Raw genomic sequence first — 22,465 nt, forward strand, 5'->3', positions numbered from 1 at the left:
AAGTCCTCCTAGGGGTGAACAGGTGTATACTGGCTGGACCGCCCAAAAAAATATCTTTCAAGTGGAGATGTTGACACTTTCGGCTTAGGCTTATTTTCTTCCTTGCAGTTCTTATTTTGCTCTTCGTTTTAATAACGATCTGTGTAAGCCTCAGGAAGTCTCCCAGCTCATGAAGAATCCTTAAGCTGACTCTCAGGTATGCACAGCGCTGTGTTTCCTTCACTGGGCACTGCTGGCCACACCATCTGCCTTCCAGGGCTAAAGCTGGGGGAAGGGCTCTAGAACATATAAGGAGCTGCACAAAGGGAAGGGGTCAATGTCATCGGGAGCTCTCTAGCATCACTAAGCAAAACCTTTAGCCCAAACAAAGTGCTGAATGGTCGCACCACTTGCCTAACACACCAGAAAAGCCAGACGCCGCCAGAAGAGAATGAGTTTGATCCGAGGGAAAATGAGGTTAATGGAATGACTTCAAGCCAAACTCTCTTAAGAGGCCGCCCAGCATTCCACAGCTACAGAGGACAGCTGAGCATTCCATCTATGGCCCATTTTCAGGACGGAGCAGGAGTCTGGGGATCCAGGGTTTCCAACATAAAATTACAGCCTACCACCCTCAAGTTCAACCACTAAGGTCAATGCACTTGGATTGACGCTATTTTGTTGAGAGGGTGAAATAACAGCGGGCGAACGAATCCTTCCGAAGGAGGACGGGAGGGAAGGTGACGTGGACCCCCATGAACACGTGAGGCTGGGCCGTGTAGGCCTTAGCTGTGCGTTCTTGCGCATTTCCGTATCATGTAAGTAACCCCAGTCAGAGTTCCCCATCTCCAGTGAATTCTCCACCAAGCCAAGAGAAACAAACACAATAATCCCTGCTGTGGGTTCTCAGAGCCTAAAGTAAGGAACCAAAACCAGTTAAAAGGAAATCAAATCCGTTCTGGGAAATGAAGGCCCCTCGGACGTTGAGAGCACCGCCAACTATGACCTCAGGCAGAAGAGAGATCAAACCGTCAGTTTCCCCTCTGGAATTCCCTTCTGGAATTGTCTGGGGCCAGATAAGATCTTTGGGAACAACTGCCAACTGTTCAGGGGTTCAACTTTTCATGAGGCGGGGACCCTGGGCCTCTGCACCTCAGTAAACATGGACGCCTCTGCAAAGTCCCCGATTATGCTCTGGAGGCATCTCAGGACAGTTTCTCAAGACAGCTGTCAGCAGGTAGCTCTCTGAGGGAACCCAGCGCAGACATCTTTACCAAAGAAGCTGTGAAGGGGAAATCTGGCCATCAGCTGGGAAACAGCTCTGAAATAAAGCTTACATATGGGGAACCAGCATAAAGGAAGAGAATTATAATGTGACCCTGAACAGGAGACAAAGAAGAGAGCGGACCTTCCACTAACTGATCAGAAATGAGAGAAACCTTTACAAAATCGACTGTCTGCCCAGTCCCCAATTTCTGGTTTTGAGGGGTGGAGACTCAGTTTTTGTTGATGACCCCCAGGCAAAAGAAATCACTAACTTATTTTTGGGTTTTTTGTTTTGTTTATTTTGTTTGCTAGAGTCCTTCCGTTTAATGCACGACGTTAGTCTTCTATACCTTATCGCTACTTATTTTATTTCTCTTCCCCTCAACATACGAACATAAAATGCTATCACATACACAACCTTTTTTAAGTTTATTTATTTTAAGACAGAGAGAGAGAGAGAGAAGAGAGAACCAGCAGGGGAGGGGCAGAGAGACGGGGAGACAGAGGACCTGAAGGGGGCTCTGCACTGACAGAAGAGAGCCTGATGTGGGGCTCGAACCCACGAACCGCGAGATCACGACCTGAGCCTAAGTTGGATGGCAACTGACGGAGCCACCCAGGTGCCCCATACTCAACCGTTTAATTAAAATGACTTATTTTGCAACAGAGGTACTTCGTTTTGATTCACAAAACACAGAATCAACAGGTCAAAGCACAGAGCTATAGAAATTCAGAATCGGGAGGCACATATAGGTCCAGACTCACGAGTACAGACTGAGACTTTTATGTCCGCGGCGTCAGACAAATTCACGCCGAGGGAAAGCCTGAGTGCAGCCCTCTGTGATTTTATGCTTTGACTCCCAGAAGCATACAAATGCAGGCAAAGCTGAAAATGCAGTTCAGGTACTTACTGATTCCTTGAAAGAGCTCTTCGATATTAATAGCATTTTTTGCACTTGTTTCAACCACGACAGCACCTATGGATTCGGCATATTCCTTAGCGTCCTTCAGGGGAACTTCCCTGGAAAAGAGGTCACACCCGGACAGAAATGAATGCTCATTTGTAAAATATAAATAACCCAACAGACCAACAAAAAGCTCACGTGGAAACAGCTCCTTTACTGTCCTGCAGGATGACTCGATTGCTCAGCAAGTATCGAAAACCTAGCATGGGGAGAACACTTTAAAATCTGGCCTCTGGCATCCCTGGAGGTTAAGATGTGCATGCATAAAATGCTGTCCCTGGTCACAGAGGGGAAGAATTCTAGATCATTAGAAAAACTCGTTATGAAGATGGCAGCATATATTCCAGCTTTCAGAGTTAGGGCTGATTGCAATTCTTTTCCCGTAAAAATGACTCATTATATATTTTCAAAATTTTGTGCATGCGTGTGCATGGTCCTGCACACACACATGCTTTTGTAGAATTTTTGCATGTTGTCTTTCACAAATCAGAGAGAGTATGTGACATGATTTGAAGGTCTGGTAATTGATGGGGTCATAGCTACAATGCAATATGACATAACCGGACTTTCACCCTTAAGAGGCTGTTCCTGCAAAGGACGTGAACTCTATATTTAAATGAATAATCCAGAAAGACATTTATTGATCTATTTTTAACGTGCAGATGCCGTGGCGGATCTGAAGGTTAAAAAGACACCGGTCCCATTCTCTAGAAGTTTAGTCATTTATTCAACAGGTATTTATTGCGCAGCTATTATATACCAGTCTCTCTGGTAGGTGCTAGAGAAAACAGTAATCCCCATCTTCCGGAACCTACCTGAGAGCAAAGACAAACATCCAGAGTTACTCTAACCCACAACACGGTAACATCTGCAATATGGGGATAATAAAGATGCAATAAAGCACTTCAGCATCATCGGAAGTGTACAGAAATACAGGAAGTACAGGAGTACAGGAAGCGATGCATTTCGATCGATGGAATCTGGGAAGATGAGTGGAGTGCGGCCAAGAAGGGCGTAGAACATGAATAAGAATTTGTGATGCCACCACCTGAAAAAGGCCCCAAGGCAGGGGAGTACCTCATCCCCCGATACTGTTAAAAATCAATTCTGCACCCAGCTCTGCCTTGGATGGAAAGGGTGGATTTGCAAGTGAATGGTCTCAATGGAGAGGAGGCCCTGAGATGGAAGGGGGTGGCCAGGAGGAACCACAGCAGATGGGCTAGAAGACACCCCACACCTGTCTCATGCCCAGCTGCCACTGGAGGACAGGAGGGCAACAGGGTCAGCACCACATTCTAGGGGAAAACGGTACACAAAATAGGCTACAGTGGGGAGTGAGGAGAAGAATTTGGAAGCCCCTCTCATACTGTGGCCGAGAGAAAATACAATGCTGGACTAGATGGATGGCTACAGAAAAGAAGAAACGTGGACAGAAAATCAAAACTGGGAGCAGGGTGACGAGACTGTATCCCTCTCCCACCTCCTTCCCGTTGCTTCACCCCCTCCAAATGCCTCCTGAATGGTTTTAACTGGCTTATAAAGTTACTGGGGAAATCGTCCTTGGCATTTAAATTCTTTGCGGACCCCAAATCATATGAGAGGAGGGCTTTTCGGGTGCCAGCTGGAGAAGGGCCCAAGGAGGCAGCCGTGGTAAAGGCAGCTGCCCTTGGATTCCAAACCAGAGAAAAAAAGCCTCTTGAGTCATGTCCCTTGGAATCTGTTCTTCCATAATCTTTCTTACCAAAGACCCACTGGGAAAAACCATGCTCCTGAATCTATACTCTCTATTGTTTTCAACATACAAGCCCCAGGCTGCTCACTAAGATTGAAGGGGGAAAAAAAAAGAAACTTGAGTTCTTTGATGGCAATGAATTTGACATTTAAAACATTCCAGAAAAGGGCTCTTCTGCCTTCAGGTTGGCATGTTACCCTAGTTTTCATTTCTTTCTGGCAGTCTTTATCAAACCACAAATAGAAGGGTGGGGCTCATCTCTGCCCAAAGGTGGTTTCAGGTAAGACAAGCCATGTCCTGCTAATGTCTACCTGGGGTACGGGTGATTTTGGCCAGCAAGGAAGCTTTGGAGACCCCTTAAGTGAGAGCAGATTACCAATACAGTTAAATGCTTCCTTAGCCCCCCTTTCCTGAGTCCCTTTGCGAGGGAAAGAGGAATAGCATAGTTTTTGCCAGGATTAAGGCAAGTGGCTATAACACACAATCCAAAATATCCGTCCTGAGCATAAGAGTAAAAGCTCACATGGGCTGATTATCTCACAGTCTACAACACCGGACCTTGAAATGGAGAGATAAGAAAAGTGTGTGCTCACATTCTTCCATGTTTAGAAATGGTCTCATGAAATAAATGATTCTTCCAAAGGGACACAGTGAACCAGGGGTGGAGGCAGGGTCTAATCGAAGACCCTCTGGCTCTGCCCCACTTGGCTCCCATCAGGCCTTGAGCAACATAACCACCCAACGGGCACCCGTGTTCCTGAGGCCATTCTTTCCATCACTATAGACAAAGAATATGTGAGGTTCAAAAGATCCTCACGCTGTAATACACTGGAGTCAAGGGTGGAGGCAAGGAAAGGGCATAGCCCATCCTAAAGAAGAGGTTCTTACTCTGAGGCTGGAGGGCCAGCGAAAGTCCTTCTAACAATGAACCGAGACCAGAAGGACCAACCACTCTTGGGTCTGTCAAAATATATTTCCTCTACAGTGATATAAAAAGAAATACGTATGTGCTCCTTCTTGCTTCTCGGCACAGAGTTCCCGAAACCAGGAAGTTTCCTATGTGGCAGGCGTGTCTTCTGTTATTCACAAAGGCCCCCCCTTATGCCACACCTGAGTTTCTTATAGGAAGGGGCCCCTAGGGAGCTTCAGATGGGGGCTGGCTGCCAAAAAGATCCAACCCCACGATTAGAGGGTTGAAACTCTCAGCGCCGCTCTCCAACCCTGGGGAGGGGAGAACTGGAGACGGATTCAATCCTGACTAAATAATAAAACCTCAGGGGAAACTCGCGAACACAGGCTCGGAGAGGTTTGAGTTGGTTGGTGAACACGTTGAGGTGCTGGGATGGTGACAACCCATACCCGGCTCTATTCTTCCCTTCCATTTGCCTGGTCCTGAGTTGTATCCTTTATAGGAACATTGGAATCCTAAGTCTCATGCTCCAGACTGAGAACTCTGTTCTAGTGAGTTATCAAAACCGAGGTGGAGGGGACATGGGAACCTTCAAACTGGTAGTCTGCTGGGCAGAAGTGGGGTTAACTTCTTAACCAAGGCCTGCATCTGGTGTGGGAAGTGGACGGGTGGGGACAGTCCTGTGGGACTGAGTCCTTCGTTTGCGGGATCTGTGCTAACTCCAGGGGGTTACCGTCAGAAGGGAACTGAATGGCAGGACACCCAGCTGGTGTCGGCAAATGGTGCTTGGAACAAACAGGTATAGCTACGGTCTGAAGAAGAACCTTACAACCGTGAGGATTTCCTTCCTCAGAGACTCTTGCAGGCTCTTAAAAGAGCAACCAACTGGGAACGCCTCCAGCTGCAGTTCAGCAGAGGCCCATTGCACGACCCTCAAGGCTGGAAGGCTGCCATCACTGGCCCGCGATAACGATTACAGGGGACTGTGGCATCTAGTGGCTTTTGTTCATTCTTTGCGGCAACTACTTATCAAGCGTCTGCCATATGCTGGGCATCGTGCTAGGCATTGGAACAGGTGAACGGAGACTAATTAATTTGCCCAACCCAAGGTTTCAACAGAGCTAGTCAATTTTGATGGAAAAGACTGTTTTTTCGACTTTCTAGACCAACCCGTGTACAGAATTGCGGACTCCTAGAAATCACCCACGAGAGTTATTGCACAGCAGCCAGGAAGTGTAGACTGGGAGTCCTCCCTGGGTGCCCCTCCCACCGCTGCTCCTTCGCCCTCTTTTCAGAGCTGATGGTTTTCTGCCTACCTTATATGTCAGCATCACATCACCCGGGGTTTCTTTCTTGACCATCTGCGGTCCTACCCCCACTGGAGAGCAGCCACAGGCAGGCCAAGTAGTCAGGATAGAGGTTAGGATGCCAAACCAGGCCTGGTTCCCTCTGGAGCCCGTGGGAGACATGCAGGGCAGAGAAAGTGGGAAAGCTGGCGACCATGGGGGAGGCTACTGTCCAGTTACCAGGAAAACACTAAATTCAAGGCACTGTCAGAAGACACGAGAGTCAGGGTCAGAACCAAGAACTGAGTGATGGGGAGAGACAGCAATACTGGCCAGGCTTAGGGGTAGAAACACACAAAAGGGGAGTCTTTCTCTAACCCATTTTGTATTTGAACGCGGTCCACACCAGCAACCTGTCACGTGTCTCGGGCCACAGCACTCAGAGGCTCTCCGTGGCAGGGGGGGGGGGCGGGGGGGTCAGGAAACAGCATTCTTGTGGGCTCCAGAGTTTCAACAGTCTGTGCTGCCCCACCAGGGTCCTTGTTTTGTTGTTCGTGATGTAACCTGGCAACATGGCAGCTGACTCATTTTCATTTCAGAGGTATTTAATTCTCCATGGTCCTCCTCCTTTGACGGCACAGACAGAGGAAGGCACGTACCCCCAGGAGTTCCTGCAGCCCTAACCGGAGAGGGAGGGGGATCAAACCAGCAGGCTAAAGGCAGAGTAATGCTCTATCCCCACTAGGGGTTCATTGGGAAGGTTCAGTTCCATGGGTTCCCCCTGAAAGTCAATGGATCCAGGCGACTTCCACTGAGCCTCCACGCCTGTGTCTCCCCCACCCCACACACCTGTGCCTCCCCTGCCCCAGGTCTTATGCCCCTCATTTCACCAGATGGGGCGAATGCTCTACAGCCATTCTACATGTTAAGAAATTTGATCTTGGGGTGCCTGGGTGGCTCGGTCGGTTAAGCGTCCGACTTCGGCTCAGGTCATGATCTCGCGGTCCGTGAGTTCGAGCCCCGCATCGGGCTCTGTGCTGACCGCTCAGAGCCTGCGGCCTGTTTCAGATTCTGTGTCTCCCTGTCTCTCTGCCCCTCCCCTGTTCATGCTCTGTCTCTCTCTGTCTCAAAAATAAATAAACGGGGGAGCCTGGGTGGCTCAGTCGGTTAAGCGGCCGACTCCGGCTCAGGTCACGATCTCACACTCCGTGAGTTCGAGCCCCGCGTCGAGCTCTGTGCTGACCGCTCAGAGCCTGGAACCTGTTTCAGATTCTGTGTCTCCCTCTCTCTCTGACCCTCCCCCATTCATGCTCTGTCTCTCTCTGTCTCAAAAATAAATAAACATTAAAAAAAAAAAATTTTAAATAAATAAATAAATAAATAAATAAATAAATAAACGTTGAAAAAAATTAAAAAAAAAAAAAGAAATTTGATCTTATAAAGTGCCCAACACAATACCTGGCACATAGTAAGTACTGTATCAACATTTCATTAACAAATCGTGACAAAGCTCCATCAGCAAGGATGGTGACACAGCACCAGTTTCTTAGAGAATGCCACCAAAAGGATCGAGGAAATGATGCAAGTGGAGGAAACAAGTAAACACGAGGCTCTAACTACTTCAGAGCTTGAAGGTCCTTCATGGGTTTATTTGAGTCAACCCCTGTACTTTACGACACAGGAAGGCCTCCAGGCCCGTCATCACTGTTCCACAGAAGAATGGGTAAATACAGGCTAGATCAGCCAACTCATAAGATACATTAAGTTTGATAAATTACCCCAAGATTAAGTTGTAAACATATTTTGTAAACATAAATCCAACACACTGGAAGCCCTTTCTGCATGAAAAAAATCTGACATTAATTCTAAGGAACCTGTATTCAAAGACAGCGAGCAACTTTTCGTAAGCCATGAATGTTTCTTGTTCTGTGACGTTCTTGTACATGTTTTCTAACCACTTTGGTTTGGATGGTTTGGATTTTTTTATTTATTTATTCATAAGTGCTCTTTGCATATGAAGAAACCTAGCCCTTTGTAATATATTTTCCACATTTCTTCAGCTTATCACTTGTGTTTAGATCTCTGCCACACAGTAGTTTTTATATAGTCAGATTTATTGATCATTTTCCTCTATGGTTTCTGAGTTTTGTATCATGATTAAACAGTTCATTACAATTTCAAGATTATTTTTAACAGTCATCTGCTTTCTCTAACTTTTATGGTTTTGTTATTTTACACTTAAATCCTTGTTCCAGGGGTGCCTGGGTGGCTCAGTCAGTTAAGCGTCTGACTTTGGCCCAGGTCATGATCTCACAGTTTTGTGAGTTCAAGCCTCGCGTCGGGCTCTGTGCTGACAGCTCAGAGCCTAGAGCCTGCTTCGGATTCTGTGTCTCCCTCTCTCTCTGCCCCTCCCCTGCTTGTGCTCTCTCTCTCTCTCTCTCTCAAAAGTAAATAATTATTTTTTAAAAAACCCTTGCTCCATTTTGAATTTATTTTTTTCTCGTTTCCCCTGATGACTAGCTAATTATTCCAAAACCATTAAATGATTTATCTCTTTTTATATTTACTTAAATATCATCTTTGTCACATACTGAATCTATGTATTTCACCCTATTTCTTGATTCTCTACTCTGTTCATTGATTTTCTGTCCAATTCTGTGACAATGTTATATTGTTTTATTATCGAATCATTAAAATAGATATCAACATCTGCTGGGATTAGTCCCTCCAATACTATTTTTATCTGTTTATTTTTTCTAGATGAATTTTAGGATCATTTTGTAAAACTTCTTGAATGTTGTTTTGGTAATTTGAGTGGAATCCCAGTAAATTCATGGTTTAATTTAGAGCAAACTGACATTTTTGCAGTATGAGTTTTCCTATCCGAGGAAAAAGTACACATTGTCATTTATTTAAATGTTTTATGTCCAACATAGACTGTTAAGTTTTATCTATAGAGTTCTTGTTCAATTTTTTGCTAAATTCATTCCTAGGATTTAAAATACTTCCAAATTTTAAAAACTACACACACACCAGAAAAGTTTATTTCTAGCTATTTGACATTTGTATTGCTAGCATAAAGAGAGTTTTAATGTCAAATTGATTTTCTAATTGGTTATTATTTGTACATAGGTGAAGAATAATTATGAGGTAGACAATCATGGTTTTCCTAATCCGGCTAGCGATTCAGAAACTTCCTATGAAAACGAGGATCACATGATTCATATATCAGATTGGCCAAGCTGTAACAGTTTAATATCTGCAGTGTTAGAGCAGAGAGAGAGAGAGAGAGAGAGAATGTGATGCTCATGCACTGTTGGCAGGCTGGCCATGTGATCTCAAAGAGCTCATGGAAGGTTAAATGCAGAAAAACCATATCCTCTAAGAAGTTTCCAGGTAGCTTAGAGCAGGTGCAGAAAACTCCTCATTTTCTTGGAAAATTAAACACATTAAAACAACAACAACAACAACAACACCCTTGATGCTACAAGCAAAGAGACAAAATGAGAATAAACACCCAAGATTCCTATAGTCTGTCACGTGCAATTCGGCCTTCTCTAGATCTCCCCAGAGGACATCTGTGAATCTTTCAGGGCCTTGTTTCTCAGGTGTGTTTTACAGACCGCCCATCTCGGTGATTATTTGGGGATCATTAGAAATGAACACCTCCCTGCCTCAGACCTACTGAACCAGAAGGTCTATTAGGCAAGTCCCAGAAATAAGCATTTGAGCAACTTTCCAACAGCTTCTTATGCATTCTATAGCTTGAGAACAACTCTTTCAGGGGGTGGACTATAAAATACTGAGTTTGGTATTTCTGCTGTCTATCCAATTCATAACCTGACACTCTTAAGTTACACGTTTGGAAATCTGTACTAAGATGACTAGACCAGGACATAATCAAATAAAAATGTTCAGACACTATTTTACAGGTGATACAATAAAAGAATAGTGGCCTCGTGAGCTCTTCCCCAAAGAAACTTTCTGGTGGTTCAGGTGGGTTCTAGAGTATATGTTCCATTTCTAAACTATCATAACAGCAATAACCAAGCGTTTCATATTCTGCCGAATTCCCGGAATAAAGCCATGAACATTTCACTTAAAAAGGTTTGCCCTAGGGGCGCCTGGGTGGCTCAGTCAGTTGAGCGTCTGACTTTGGCTCAGGTCGTGATCTCACAGTCCGTGGGTTCGAGCCCCAGGTCGGGCTCTGTGCTGACAGCTCAGAGCCTGGAGCCCATTTCGGATTCTGTGTCTCCCTCTCTCTCTGCCCCTCCCCCACTCTTTGTCTCACTCTGTCTCTCAAAATTAAATTAAAAAAAAAAAAAAAGGTTTGCCCTATATTGTTCCTCTCTCCCCCCGCCGCAGCCCCCTTCCAAGGTCAAGCTCAAGAGACCCATGAGTAAGTAGTGGGGCAGCAGTAAGCAGGACACAGTTGTTCAATGTCTGGTGGAATTCTTTTTTGTCAAAGCCATCCCACGTGTTTTAGGTATCCTCGCCAAAAGCAGTGGGAATCATTCACAACATTCCATCAGAATCCAGCAGAGAAGGGCTGCTGTCTGAGAAGGCTGCTGTGTGCCACGAGATGGTCTCAGCCCTCCCCATGCCCTCAAGCAGCCACTGAAATGAATAAACAGGGCATGTTAGGTCACATTAGCACATACTTTCTCTAAATAGGCAAGATATCTGTGTCACACGTAGACGAGGCAACCATTTTAGCAATAATCAACGCGGCAATAATTAAAGCAGTTTAAAACGCCAGTTCTTCTAGACAACCAGATTGGTTCCCCTGTGGAGTGCAACTAAAACCAAAATGAACTTGCTTTTAAAAAACGAAGACTAATTGCCACCTTCCCAGTAAATGCCTGACTGGACAGTAACACTTCATAGCGACCTAAGTGCTTACAGTTAAGCACTTGACATGTGTACCCTGGAAAGAATTTCTGTTCCCATGGGGCCTTGCTTCCTTATTAATGTGTATCCATAACTGCTATTCACCTGGGGCCAAATTCCTGGTGTCAAGTTCAAACAAGCAGTGTCAGGTTCTCGTCACAGACTTAAATGGATTGTTTCTCATGGAAAATGTCAGAGTGAGAACTGAATGAGAGCTGAGCAGAAAACATGGGTTTCTCTAGGGAGATCCGGCCATTCCTTTGCTTCTTAACATCCCTTTCTCCAGACAGAAACTTAGGCTAGTCCTGGGAAGCCAAAGAGAACCACAGGAAAAGTCTCTAGCTCCAAACCTCTGAGCAGAATATGATCAGCTGCCATTTTCCCTCGGTAGTTTGCAAATTATTCTCCCTCACGGATTTCTACTTGAACTTTTTTCAAGAACACTCGTTCTGGAGAGGACTATCAGGTTTAAAGCGGGGCTCTACACCATCGTAGGCGCAGGACCCGAGACAAGCACCTTAACCTTTGTGCCTCAGTTTCCTTATTGACAAGGAGGGAGAAGGAGAGTGACTCTTTCACTGGATTATGAAGATTAACATGAATTATTTATAATAGTGTGTGTGGCACAGAGTAAGAATTCAATTCCTGCTAACAATGATGATGGTGATAATGACCCTGTTTTCAGTCCACTGCCTAAGTAAACAGTACATAAACAGAAGTAAATATTGTGCCATTTGAAAGAAGTCATTGAGATGCTATAATTCTTAATGGAAGTGACATTTTGAAACTCTGAAACTTTGTGCAGCATGTAAAGGAAAAAGGAAAAAAAGATTATTGTGTCTTCTTTTTTTTTAAATTTTTTAAAAGTTTGTTTTTGAGAGGGAGAGAGAGAGACAGAGAGGGTGAGTGGGGGAGGGGCAGAGAGAGAGGGAGACACAGGATCCAAGCAGGCTCTGAGCTGTCAGCACACAGCCAGATGAGGGGCTCGAACACACGAACCGTGAGATCATGACCTGAGCTGAAGTCGGCGCTTAACCAACTAAGACACCCAGGCGCCCCAGATTATTGTATCTTCTAAGAAAATATCCAGGAACAAAAAGCTTACCTCTTTGTTTAATAATATATCTGTTAATAACTTTAGAAAACATCCTTCCCCTGCTCGCTAAAGAAGGTTAGAATCAGCCATGTGGTCCTGAATTAGGGTCCAGAAGCATCAATAGGAACTTATGTTTATCTTACTATAGATGCAGATGGACAGATACAGAAATAATTAGAGTTGACTTTTATACAACATGATTGGAAGTACACGGGTCCACTTATATGTGGATTTTTGGGTAAATACGGTATAGTACTTAAGAATGTATTTTCTCTTATGATTTTCTTAATAACATTTTCTCTTCTCTAGCTTGCTTTATTGTAAGAATACATACATAATACATAAATAAAATATGTGTTAATCACCTCTTTATTTGGTTGTTAAGGCTTACGGTTAACATCAGGCTATTAGGAGTTGAATCTTTGGAAAGTCAAAGTTATACGCAGGTTTTCAGGTGAATGGGGGGCTGGTGCCCCTGACCCACACATTGTTCAAGGATCAGATATGTGTGTACACTCAAGTTAGTCTGTATGCATGCATTTCCTAGCTCTGCTCACTGAAAGGTCCTAGAACCAATGACACCCAGTGGCAACAAGCCAAGGCAGCCCAGATCTTGGTTTGCAAATACCATTCTTCGATAAAAGGAACCAAAGCTCCTTGGAGAAATGGCTAATTCTAGGGCTGAAGCCTAAAATATGCAAGATGCGCCGATAATATCTTGTTGTGTCAGAAAGTAAGGAAGTGCTCAAAAACCAAAAGGATGAGCATATGTTAAAGGGACACAGAAGCCAACAGGAAGAGCTCCCAGTGGCCAAAGCTGGAAGAATTTGAGCCACAGATTAAATAACACAGCACTGCATTATAACCTAAAGCATCAACTAAATACCTATGAGTCCGTGCTGATATAAATAAATGATTGAATAAATCAGTTAAGTGGGTAGAGGTGACAAGTTTCACCTGCAGAAGAATTCCAAGCGATGTACGTGGATATTCCTTTCCCAAGGAGTGGGGCGTAATCCCTACCCCTTGCGTGTGAGCTTAGACTTTCTTCCAAAGAGTATAGTAAGGCAAGCGGATGGGTAACTTTACAGTGAAGAAACCTGACAACCAACACCTCAGCTTGGGTGACCAAGGTCAACAACACCAGTAGAAAGTGGTAAGTGGTAAGTAACGAAAATAGCACTTTACCACTGTGGTGTTTCTCCCCCGAGCCCCTAACCCCAGTCTAATCAGGAGAACAGCATCAGACAAACCCCAATGGAGAGATAGTCTCTAAAATACCTGACCAGGACTATTCAAAACTACCAAGGGCATCAAAAACAAAGGAAGTCTGAAAACCCGTCACAGCCCAGGGGAGCCCAAAGACACATGACAATTAAATGTATTATGATATTCTGGATGGAATCCCAGAACCAGAAAAAAGAAAAAAAAAAAAGGATATTAGGGAAAAGCTAATGAAATCGGAGTAAAGCATGAACTTTAATTAATAATGAAGTATCAATCACAGTTCCTTAGTTGTGACAAATGCACTGTAGTATAACAATAGGGGCAGCAGGGATGTGGGGCGTATGGGAACTCTCTGTACTACCTTTTTAACTTTTCTATAAATACAAAACTATCCCCAAATTAAAAATTTTTTTTAATTAGCCATAAAAACAAACACACACACACCCAACACACACCTCACCACATGGAGATTTAGGTCCTACCGCTCCCCTAACTGCCACCAGACTGCCACGTATCTCCTTCCAAACCAACCTCATGAGATCCTCTCCGGGGCCAACTATGACCATTGAGTGATGATAGACCATTTATCAAGGCTTATAATAAAGCTGTAAGAATTCAGTCAGCACGGTATTGGCATACAGATGGATAAACAGGCCAACGGAACAGAACAAAGAGCCCCCGAAACAGCCCCATTCAGGCGTGACACATGACCTGTGAGTGATATGGCATGCACATCAGTGGGAAAAAGTAGGCACTTTACTTACAACAAATACAGCTAACCAATGAATACAGCTTACAACTGGGATAACTCCGGCAGCATACACAAAGATCAATTCCAAGTGATTTAAAGACAGGTAGGGACATAAAACTAAGGTTTCTGTTTTTGTTTTTTTTTTTTAAAGATCATCAATATAGGAATGTCTTCACGATCTCAGGGATGGGGAAAGATATCTTAAATAAGACTCTTCCCTCAGGCAAAACACAAAAACAAAACAATAACAAAGGAAAAACATTGATAATTTCTATTACACAGGAATTGAAGCCCTCTGATAATGCAAAGCCAAAATAAAGAGTGGAAAGCCAAAACATAAATTTGAAGAAGCTATTTCAACACATACCTATGTGAAGGGAATAGCATCCTATATATAATATATACACATATGTATATACATATATATACATATTGTATATGTATATACATATATATATGTGTATATATATATATATATATATATTAAATCCCTTGAATAAACAAGATTAGGATAAAGAACAGAAAACAGAAAAGTGGCAAAGACTTGAATAGGCTCTTCACGTAAGAGGAAACTTGAATGGCCACTAAACATGTAAAAAGACGCCAACTTCTTTATTGGTAACTGGGGAAATGCAAACTGAAATTGCTCTCAGATGTCACTCCACGCCTCAACATCTTATGGCACCAAGACCTGGCAAGGACACGGAGCAACAGGAGGGCTCATGCACCACTAGTCCCCACTTTGGAAGACACTGGCATTACCCAGGAAAACTGAGCATGTGCACACCCTGCGACCAGGCACACTCTTACACAGCAGAATCTAGAGAAGTGCTTAAACATGGCACTATGAGATGTAGACGACTATCCAGGGGCTCCTGGGTGGCTCAGTTGGTTAAGTGTCTGACTTTGGCTCAGGTCATGATCTCGTGGTTCACGAATGAGTTTGAGCCCCACATCGGGCTCTGTGCTGACAGCTTGCTCAGAGTCTGGAGCCTGCTTTGGATTCCGTGTCTCCCTCTCTCTCTGCCGCTACCCGGCTCATGCTCTGTCTTTCTCTCTCTCTCTCTCAAAAATGAATAAGCATTAAAAAAAAAAAAACAAAGAATATCCAAGAAGTCATATTCACAGTAACACCACCACAGAAATAACACAAATATCCCTCAACCGTAGGATGGATAAATGGTGTCATACTCATAAACTAGAATAGCATACAGTGATGAAAATGTACCAAATCCAGCTAACATTCTTTGGGATGAATCTCCCGGGCATATTCACAGCAAGACGCAAGTCGTCACACAATACATACGGTGAGATTCCAGTTCAAAAACCAGAAAACCCAAATCTGTTACTACATGAGTGGTAAAGCATAGAGAAAACAAAGAAATGCTTATCCCAAAAGTCAGGGTTACTTCTAGAGGGAGAGAAGGATATATGGTTGGGGAGGAAAGCTTACTCAGAGTTACATGGCTGTTCATTTTATTCTTTAAAATTCCCATTTTCTTTAAATATACATCAATGTTTTACATATTCTTCATTAAGAATATTACTGAAAAAGAGAAAAATCCCAGATGTTCTCCCTCAGCTCTCTGGGGAGCTCAGCCTTCAGTTCCTTCCCTCCTGCTTCCAGACCAGCATCAAATGCAGGCCCAGCCACCTGCACAGCATCGGAAAGAGGTACAAACAAGGAAAGGCTCATCTCGGAGCACAAAACACACAATTTAACAGCACAGATTCTGCTCATCTCATGTAAAGAAAACACTGTGTGCATTTTAATGCTGGTCATGATGTTTCCAGACCTTTTGGCGGCTTTTGATGTTCACTGGCTTTTGTGCTTTTAGGATCTGAATAAGTTGGATTTTTATTATCCAGCATCTCAAGTTGTGTTTCTTGGTTAATATAATTTTAAACAAACTCCTATGCTCACTGTGGACCCACTATCAAGACTGGAACGAGTTTTGGAGTCACATATAAGAATTAAAAGCAATGTATATATTCTTAGCAAAACATATTTATTTCCAAATCTATTTTTATCTGCTAAAGAGCTCAAGTTTATCCAAAAATTTGAAACAACCAATGCCTGGCAATTCCGGAAATGGTTGATGTACTCGTGGGAAAGTCTAAAGGGGTATGAGGCTGGCAAACAGGTTTCATCTCTTTAACTGGTGGTAACCACAGGAAGCATTGTGTTAAGGAGCCCGGGGCCGCAACGGGATCAGGAGAAGACAGTGCCATGACCGACGGGCAACGGTGCCATGGGTACGAGAGATGGGCAAGGAGGAGGCAGAAGCGCCAGCACATCAAGCTCAAACCTCTCACTCTGCATACGTTTACACTGTGCATAAACTGTCCCCTCAGTATCCACCTGCCTTCCACCATTCCCCAGGCTAACGATCAGGTAGGTATTCTTCATGATCTCTCCCCCATAACACGTGCCAAACTCCCTCCCACCTCCACGCCTCTGGCTATTGTCTTCCCTTCCTGGAATTTCCTCCTCCTTGACTGATCCTTAACAGTGCAGTGGCATACTTCGTCGGTAAGCCTTTCCAAATCACTCCAGATGACCACAGACCCTCCTTTTCCTGAATTCTTTTGTCTGTTCTGCACCATAACATTTGGAGCTTTATTGAATGCAGTCTTGGGTGCCTGGGTGGTTCAGTCGGTTGAGCGTCCGACTTCGGCTCAGGTCATGATCTCACAGCTCGTGAGTTCGAGCCCCGCGTCGGGCTCTGTGCTGACAGCTCGGATCCCGGAGCCTGCTTCGGATTCCGTGTCTGCCTCTCTCTCTGCCCCAACCCACTCACTCATATTCTGTCTCCGTCTCTCTCAAAAATAAACATTAAAAAAATTTAAAAAAAATAAATGTAGTTTTGTATTGCTTGTTAGGTATTTTCCTCCCATGTGTACTACTCTTGGCTTTCCAAAGAGAAGTTAACAAGGAAAATACTTTCTTCTCCTTTTTTGTACTTCCCATAGAACTTTGCTGCACACAAAAAGCTACCAAAAATTATTTGTTAATCAAATGATTAAAAACTGATAGGACAAATTTCCTTCCTCCTAACACCCCCTAGTTTCACTTCTACTTCAGATGTTCTTTTCTTGGAGCACAACCTCTTCACTTCAGGAAGACTCTTGACTCAATGGGAGCGTCTCCACCAATCTCTCTTGGTGTTGCTCTTACAGATACCAGAGCTCAGAGACTATGGTTCCAAGAAGGGCAAGAGGACACTCAGTCCCTGATTATCTCCTGGGAGGACCTTTGGGTAGAAGAGCCATTCCCAGGTCTTTCAGAGCCCACCACCCTTGAGTAGAAGGTCTCTCCCGATCTCCAACCCCTTGTTTCTATCATCACTTTGGTTGGGTAACTTCCTACTGCTACCATTTGCAAGATAAAATATATTAAGCCTGAAGGGCCCTCTCCTGTCAACACGTCTCCTCCATGATCCCTCCTTCACCCTTTCTGATTTGTTCATAGCCTCAACGTACTGGTGAGGTGTGGGATTCCAAGGTAAAGCCAGTGGGAGACCCCTGAGCTTGAAGGATTGGTCAAATTAGAATCCATTAAAAGAAACCAAATGTCTAAATGATCAAGAAAGGAAAGGAGAGTTCTAATATGTGGCAGTCCAAGGGGGTTCACATACAAGGTCATGAGTTCAAAATCAGGGAAAGAAGACCGAGCAAAAGAAACAGGCCTGGGATCTACTACAAGGTAGGGGTAGGACAGAAGTAATTTCTCACAGGAAAGTACTTATTTTGATGGCTACAGGTCAAGGCTTGGTTATAAAGCTGACAGGGAAACGTGAAGGGGGTAATTCTGGCTTAGGGGTCAGGGGTAGAATAAGATAACCTCTTCTTCCTCTGAAGACTTGGAGGATCTCGCCCCCATTGCCAACTAGGAAGATGGTTCCTGAGATACCTGAAGCCCCTCTTGTGAAAGTGCCATAGTCAGGTGACCCTAATCATTTGCCCAAGCTGAAGTCAACCAACTATAGGCTGGATATGAAGAAGACCCACCATCCAGGAGGCGGCTGGGTACAAGGTGCTGACCTAAGCAGGAACCTGATGTTAATTAGATGGAGACAAACCCAATCATATCTCTTCTTCTGGTGACTCTCAGTGTGAGGGGGGCCAGAGAACTGGCCGTGCTTCTAAAGGGATGACAGGATGATGAGTCAGGGGTGCTGGATCCTGAAAGGTGAAGAACCACTGTTTCCATTCTCCCTGAGGTCTGGAGAGTGGGAGGGAGGCAGGTGTGGCCTGTACAGGCTGGACATGTGCCCAGCTAGTTCTAGGACTTCCTCATTCCCCCCTGTCATCAACCCTATCACCTAAGGCAATGCTTTTCCAAGGATGGTCCTTGGACCACTTGTAAAAGAACCACTTTACAAAATGCGTATATCCCCAGCCTTCTGATTATTGGATCAGAATCTCAGGAGCTGGATTCTGGAATCTGAATTTTTAACAGGTGCCCTCTATGATTCTTACGTTTGTGGAACTTTCAAAACTACTGAAGCAAGGTGACCTCTTTCTCTTTTTCCTTTCAAGACTCGTCTGCTCCAATTCTCTGCCAGGCCCAGGACAGGGCCATGCAGTCTCTTGTGGGCTCCCCAGACTTCCTGAGAAGGTTTCTTTTCTAGCTAGACCCCAGGCCAAATCTGCCCTCCTTCGAGCCACCTGGAATTAGCCCCATGCATCACTTGTTCAAAAACCCAGTGACCCACCACGACGTGGCACTCATGTCAGCGTTTCCTGCCACCCATGTGAGGCAAATTGCACAGCTCACTCTCTCTGCTCTGAGCTGCCCCTGTCCTTTTAGTTCGTGGGCCTCTCAGGTCGTGCATAATCAATTCAGCTGAGGTTCTCTTATTTTCTTGCAATTCTGTATTTCCCTAGAGTGTCCCCAACTTTGCAATCCCTACCTCAGCACGACCAGATGGTAGGGCCCAGGGGGTAAGGAGATGGGGCCTTGTTTCTTGGGCCCCATCAGGAACCGTATACTCTCCTGTGATCAGAGCTGTGATGAGAGCTTTTCTCCAAGGCACATGTTCACTGCAGGAAAGAAAAGTGACAACCAGCACTTACTGCATGGGCGGTCATACATACAGCATGGCCAATTCCAGTTTGCCTCCTTGCCTCAAAGAGGATGCATATGACTCCAATTTCACAGTAACCTGAGCACAAGGACATTTTGTCTAGAATTCATCAACATATTCAGGAAAATCTCACAAAGGTCAGGAGCCTAATAAAACAAGCTAGAAGGCCTGAATTCACTTGACCAGATGCTTCTGAATGCCTTTCACTCTGGGTAGTGTGGTCAGACCTTTATATCGTCTTCTGGAACACACAAGAATTCAAAACACAGTGACTGGATGGTCGGGTACCTCCTCCGTGAAGCACTTCTGTTCACAAACGTCTCAAGTGGGCTAAGTCAAATTCACAGCGTTAATTCCTTTTAAATTCCGCTACGCTCTCAAAACACGCCAGTGTTACCTCTTCTTCTGGACTCACAAGCTTACACAACCAAAGTCTGTTAGAGGACCCCGGCTCCACCTATATACACGCTCATACACGCATGTCAAATCTACGCATGGTCCCTCTCCAACCCCCCAGTGAAAAATAAAATAGAGCCTTCTGGCAATTACAGAAAGGCAAAGTGTTTTAGGATTAGCATAAAAGAAGGTCAAGCTCTAAATAAGGTCTGGAGTATAGAGAATTGGCTAACTCCCCAGAAAAATCATACCAGCAGGCACAATCTGGAGCAGCCAGACGGGCTGACCAAGAACCTGATTCCACTGCCATGGAAAAGTGTCAACAGCAGATGCCCATTAGGCCCTATCATTTACCAGACTATTCCTGTCCAGTGGGAGGCAGTTTACATTCTGAGCAAGGACTCCCTGCTTTCCTAAATGGGAGTTTTAACACAGTTAATCTGTTTTTCTTTTGCACCCTATGTGTGTTGGGAATGGTTGAATTCATCATTTAACCCAATGTGCTTATGAAACTTCAGTCCACCATATATAATATATACGATATGCATATATGTGGTGTGTGTGTATATATGTACACAAATCTACGTATATACCACTGCTCCAATATTTACTTATTATTTCTAACTAAATCAACCTTTTGTTCATTAATTTTTTTGAGATAATTATAGATCCACCCTGCAGTTATAAGAAACAGATTCCTTGTACACTTTGTCCAGGTTCAAATTGTAACATTTTGCAAAACTATAGTATAATATCACGAATAGGATACTGATATTAATACACTCTTATTCAGATTTTCCCAGTTTTATTGGTACTCATTTGTGTGCGTTAAGCTCTATACAATTTTTTTTAACTTTTTATGTTTATTTCTGAGAGACAGACACAGAGAGAGAGAGAGAGAGAGAGAGAGAGGGAGCATTAGTGAGGGAAGGGCAGAGAGAGAGGGAGACACAGAATCCAAAGCAGGCTCCAGGCTCCGATGCTGTCAGCACAGAACCCGATGCAGGGCTCGAACCTACGAATCGTGAGATCATGACCTGAGCCGAAGTTGGATGCTTAACCGACTGAGCCACCCAGGAGTCCCATAAGCTCTACACAATTTTAACCCCTGTGTAGGTTCACGTGTCCACCACTGCAGAGAAGAACACCAAATGGTTCCAACATCACAAGGATCTCCCGTGTTGTCCTTTTATAGCCACGCCCACTTTCCTCCCCATCCCCTGCCCACCAAAGCCCCTGGCAACCACTAATATGTCTTCTTTTTTTTTTTTTAACTTTATTTATTCATTTTGAGAAAGACAGAGACAGTGCAAGTGGGGGAGGCAGAGGGAAAGGAAGAGAGAGAATCCCAGCAGGTGCCCCACTGTCCGAGCAGAGCTCCAGGCGCAGCTCGAACTCACAAAACTAACTGCAACCAAGAGACAAGATGTTTCACCGACCGAGCCGCCCAGGCGCCCCTGCTAATATGTCCTCTATTTCAAAAATGTTCTCCTCTCAAAATCTCATATAAATGAAGTAATACACTATAAAACCTCTGAGATCAGCTTTATTCACTCAGCATCATTTCTCTGGAGGTTCATCCAAGTTGCCTGTACTTTGTTCCTTTTCACTGCCGCATACGATCCCATGGCACGGAAGTACCACATTGTGCTGAGTCATTCACCTTTCAAAGAATATCTGGGCTGATTCCAGTGTCGGGCCATCATAAAAAAAAAAAAAAAAAAGCTTCGGTGAATCCTCACGTGTGGGTTTTGTGTGAATGTAAATTTTCATTTGTCTGGAATAAGTACCCAAAGTATGATTGCTGGGCATATGTAATTGCATATTTAGTCTTAAAGGAAACTGCCAAACTGTTTTTCCAGAACGACTGTGCCATTTTACGGGCACCCCAGCAGCACAGGAGTGCTCCAGTGTTTCCCTGTCCTTGCCAGCATTGGGTCTTATCACTTTTATTCTGCCAATTCCGACAGGTCTGCCGATGATGCCGAGCACCTTTTCAGGCCCGTGCTGACCATCTTGATATTCTCTCGGGTGGGACGGACTCTCCCCATTTTCAAATTAGGGTTTTTTTTTTTTTTGTTTTTTTTTTTTTTTTAAATTTTTTTTTTTCAACGTTTATTTATTTTTGGGACAGAGAGAGACAGAGCATGAATGGGGGAGGGGCAGAGAGAGAGAGGGAGACACAGAATCGGAAACAGGCTCCAGGCTCTGAGCCATCAACCCAGAGCCTGACGCGGGGCTCGAACTCACGGACCGTGAGATCGTGACCTGGCTGAAGTCGGACGCTCAACCGACTGCGCCACCCAGGCGCCCCTCAAATTAGGGTTTTTAACTGTTAAGTCTCAGTGCTAATCCTTTGTCAGATACAGTTTGCAGATCATTTTTCCCAGTCTGCAGCTTGCTTTTCATCCTCTTCACGGGAGCTTTCGCGGAACAAGTGTTTTTGTTTTGTTTTGTTAATGTTTATTTATTTTTGAGACAGAGAGAGAGACAGAGCACAAGCAGAGACAGGGAGACACAGAATCCAAAGCAGACTCCAGGCTCTGAGCTGTCAGCACAGAGCCCGACGCGGGGCTCGAACTCACAGACCGCGAGATCATGACCTGAGCTGAAGTCGGACGCTCAACCGACTGAGCCACTCAGGCGCCCCCTACGGAACAAATGTTTTTATTTTGATGAGGTCCCGTCTACCAACTTTTCCTGACATGGAGGGTACTTTTGCTGTCAAGTCTCACAACTTTTTACCGAGTTCCAGATCCTCAAGATGTTCTCTTGGCAACTTTTCTAAAAGTTTTCTAGTTTGACTTTCTACATGAAACTCTAGGATTCATTTCAGAGTAATTGTTACATATGGTGTGAGGTTGGCTTGCACGTTCC

At 44.5% G+C, this 22,465-nt stretch overlaps 1 protein-coding gene across 2 annotated transcripts in view; it reads right to left on the reverse strand.

The window, feature by feature from the left end:
• The window catches only part of RAB31 (RAB31, member RAS oncogene family), a 135,078-nt gene that overhangs the window by 14,838 nt on the left and 97,775 nt on the right, over positions 1-22,465 (reverse strand). For both annotated transcript variants that reach the window (XM_043558282.1, XM_043558281.1), the window contains exon 6: positions 2,157-2,266. In XM_043558282.1, coding sequence (XP_043414217.1) covers positions 2,157-2,266 — 110 coding nt within the window. The remainder of the gene's footprint in view (positions 1-2,156; positions 2,267-22,465) is intronic.

The sequence above is a fragment of the Prionailurus bengalensis genome, chromosome D3 (assembly GCF_016509475.1).
Source record: "Prionailurus bengalensis isolate Pbe53 chromosome D3, Fcat_Pben_1.1_paternal_pri, whole genome shotgun sequence".
NCBI lineage: Eukaryota > Metazoa > Chordata > Mammalia > Carnivora > Felidae > Prionailurus > Prionailurus bengalensis.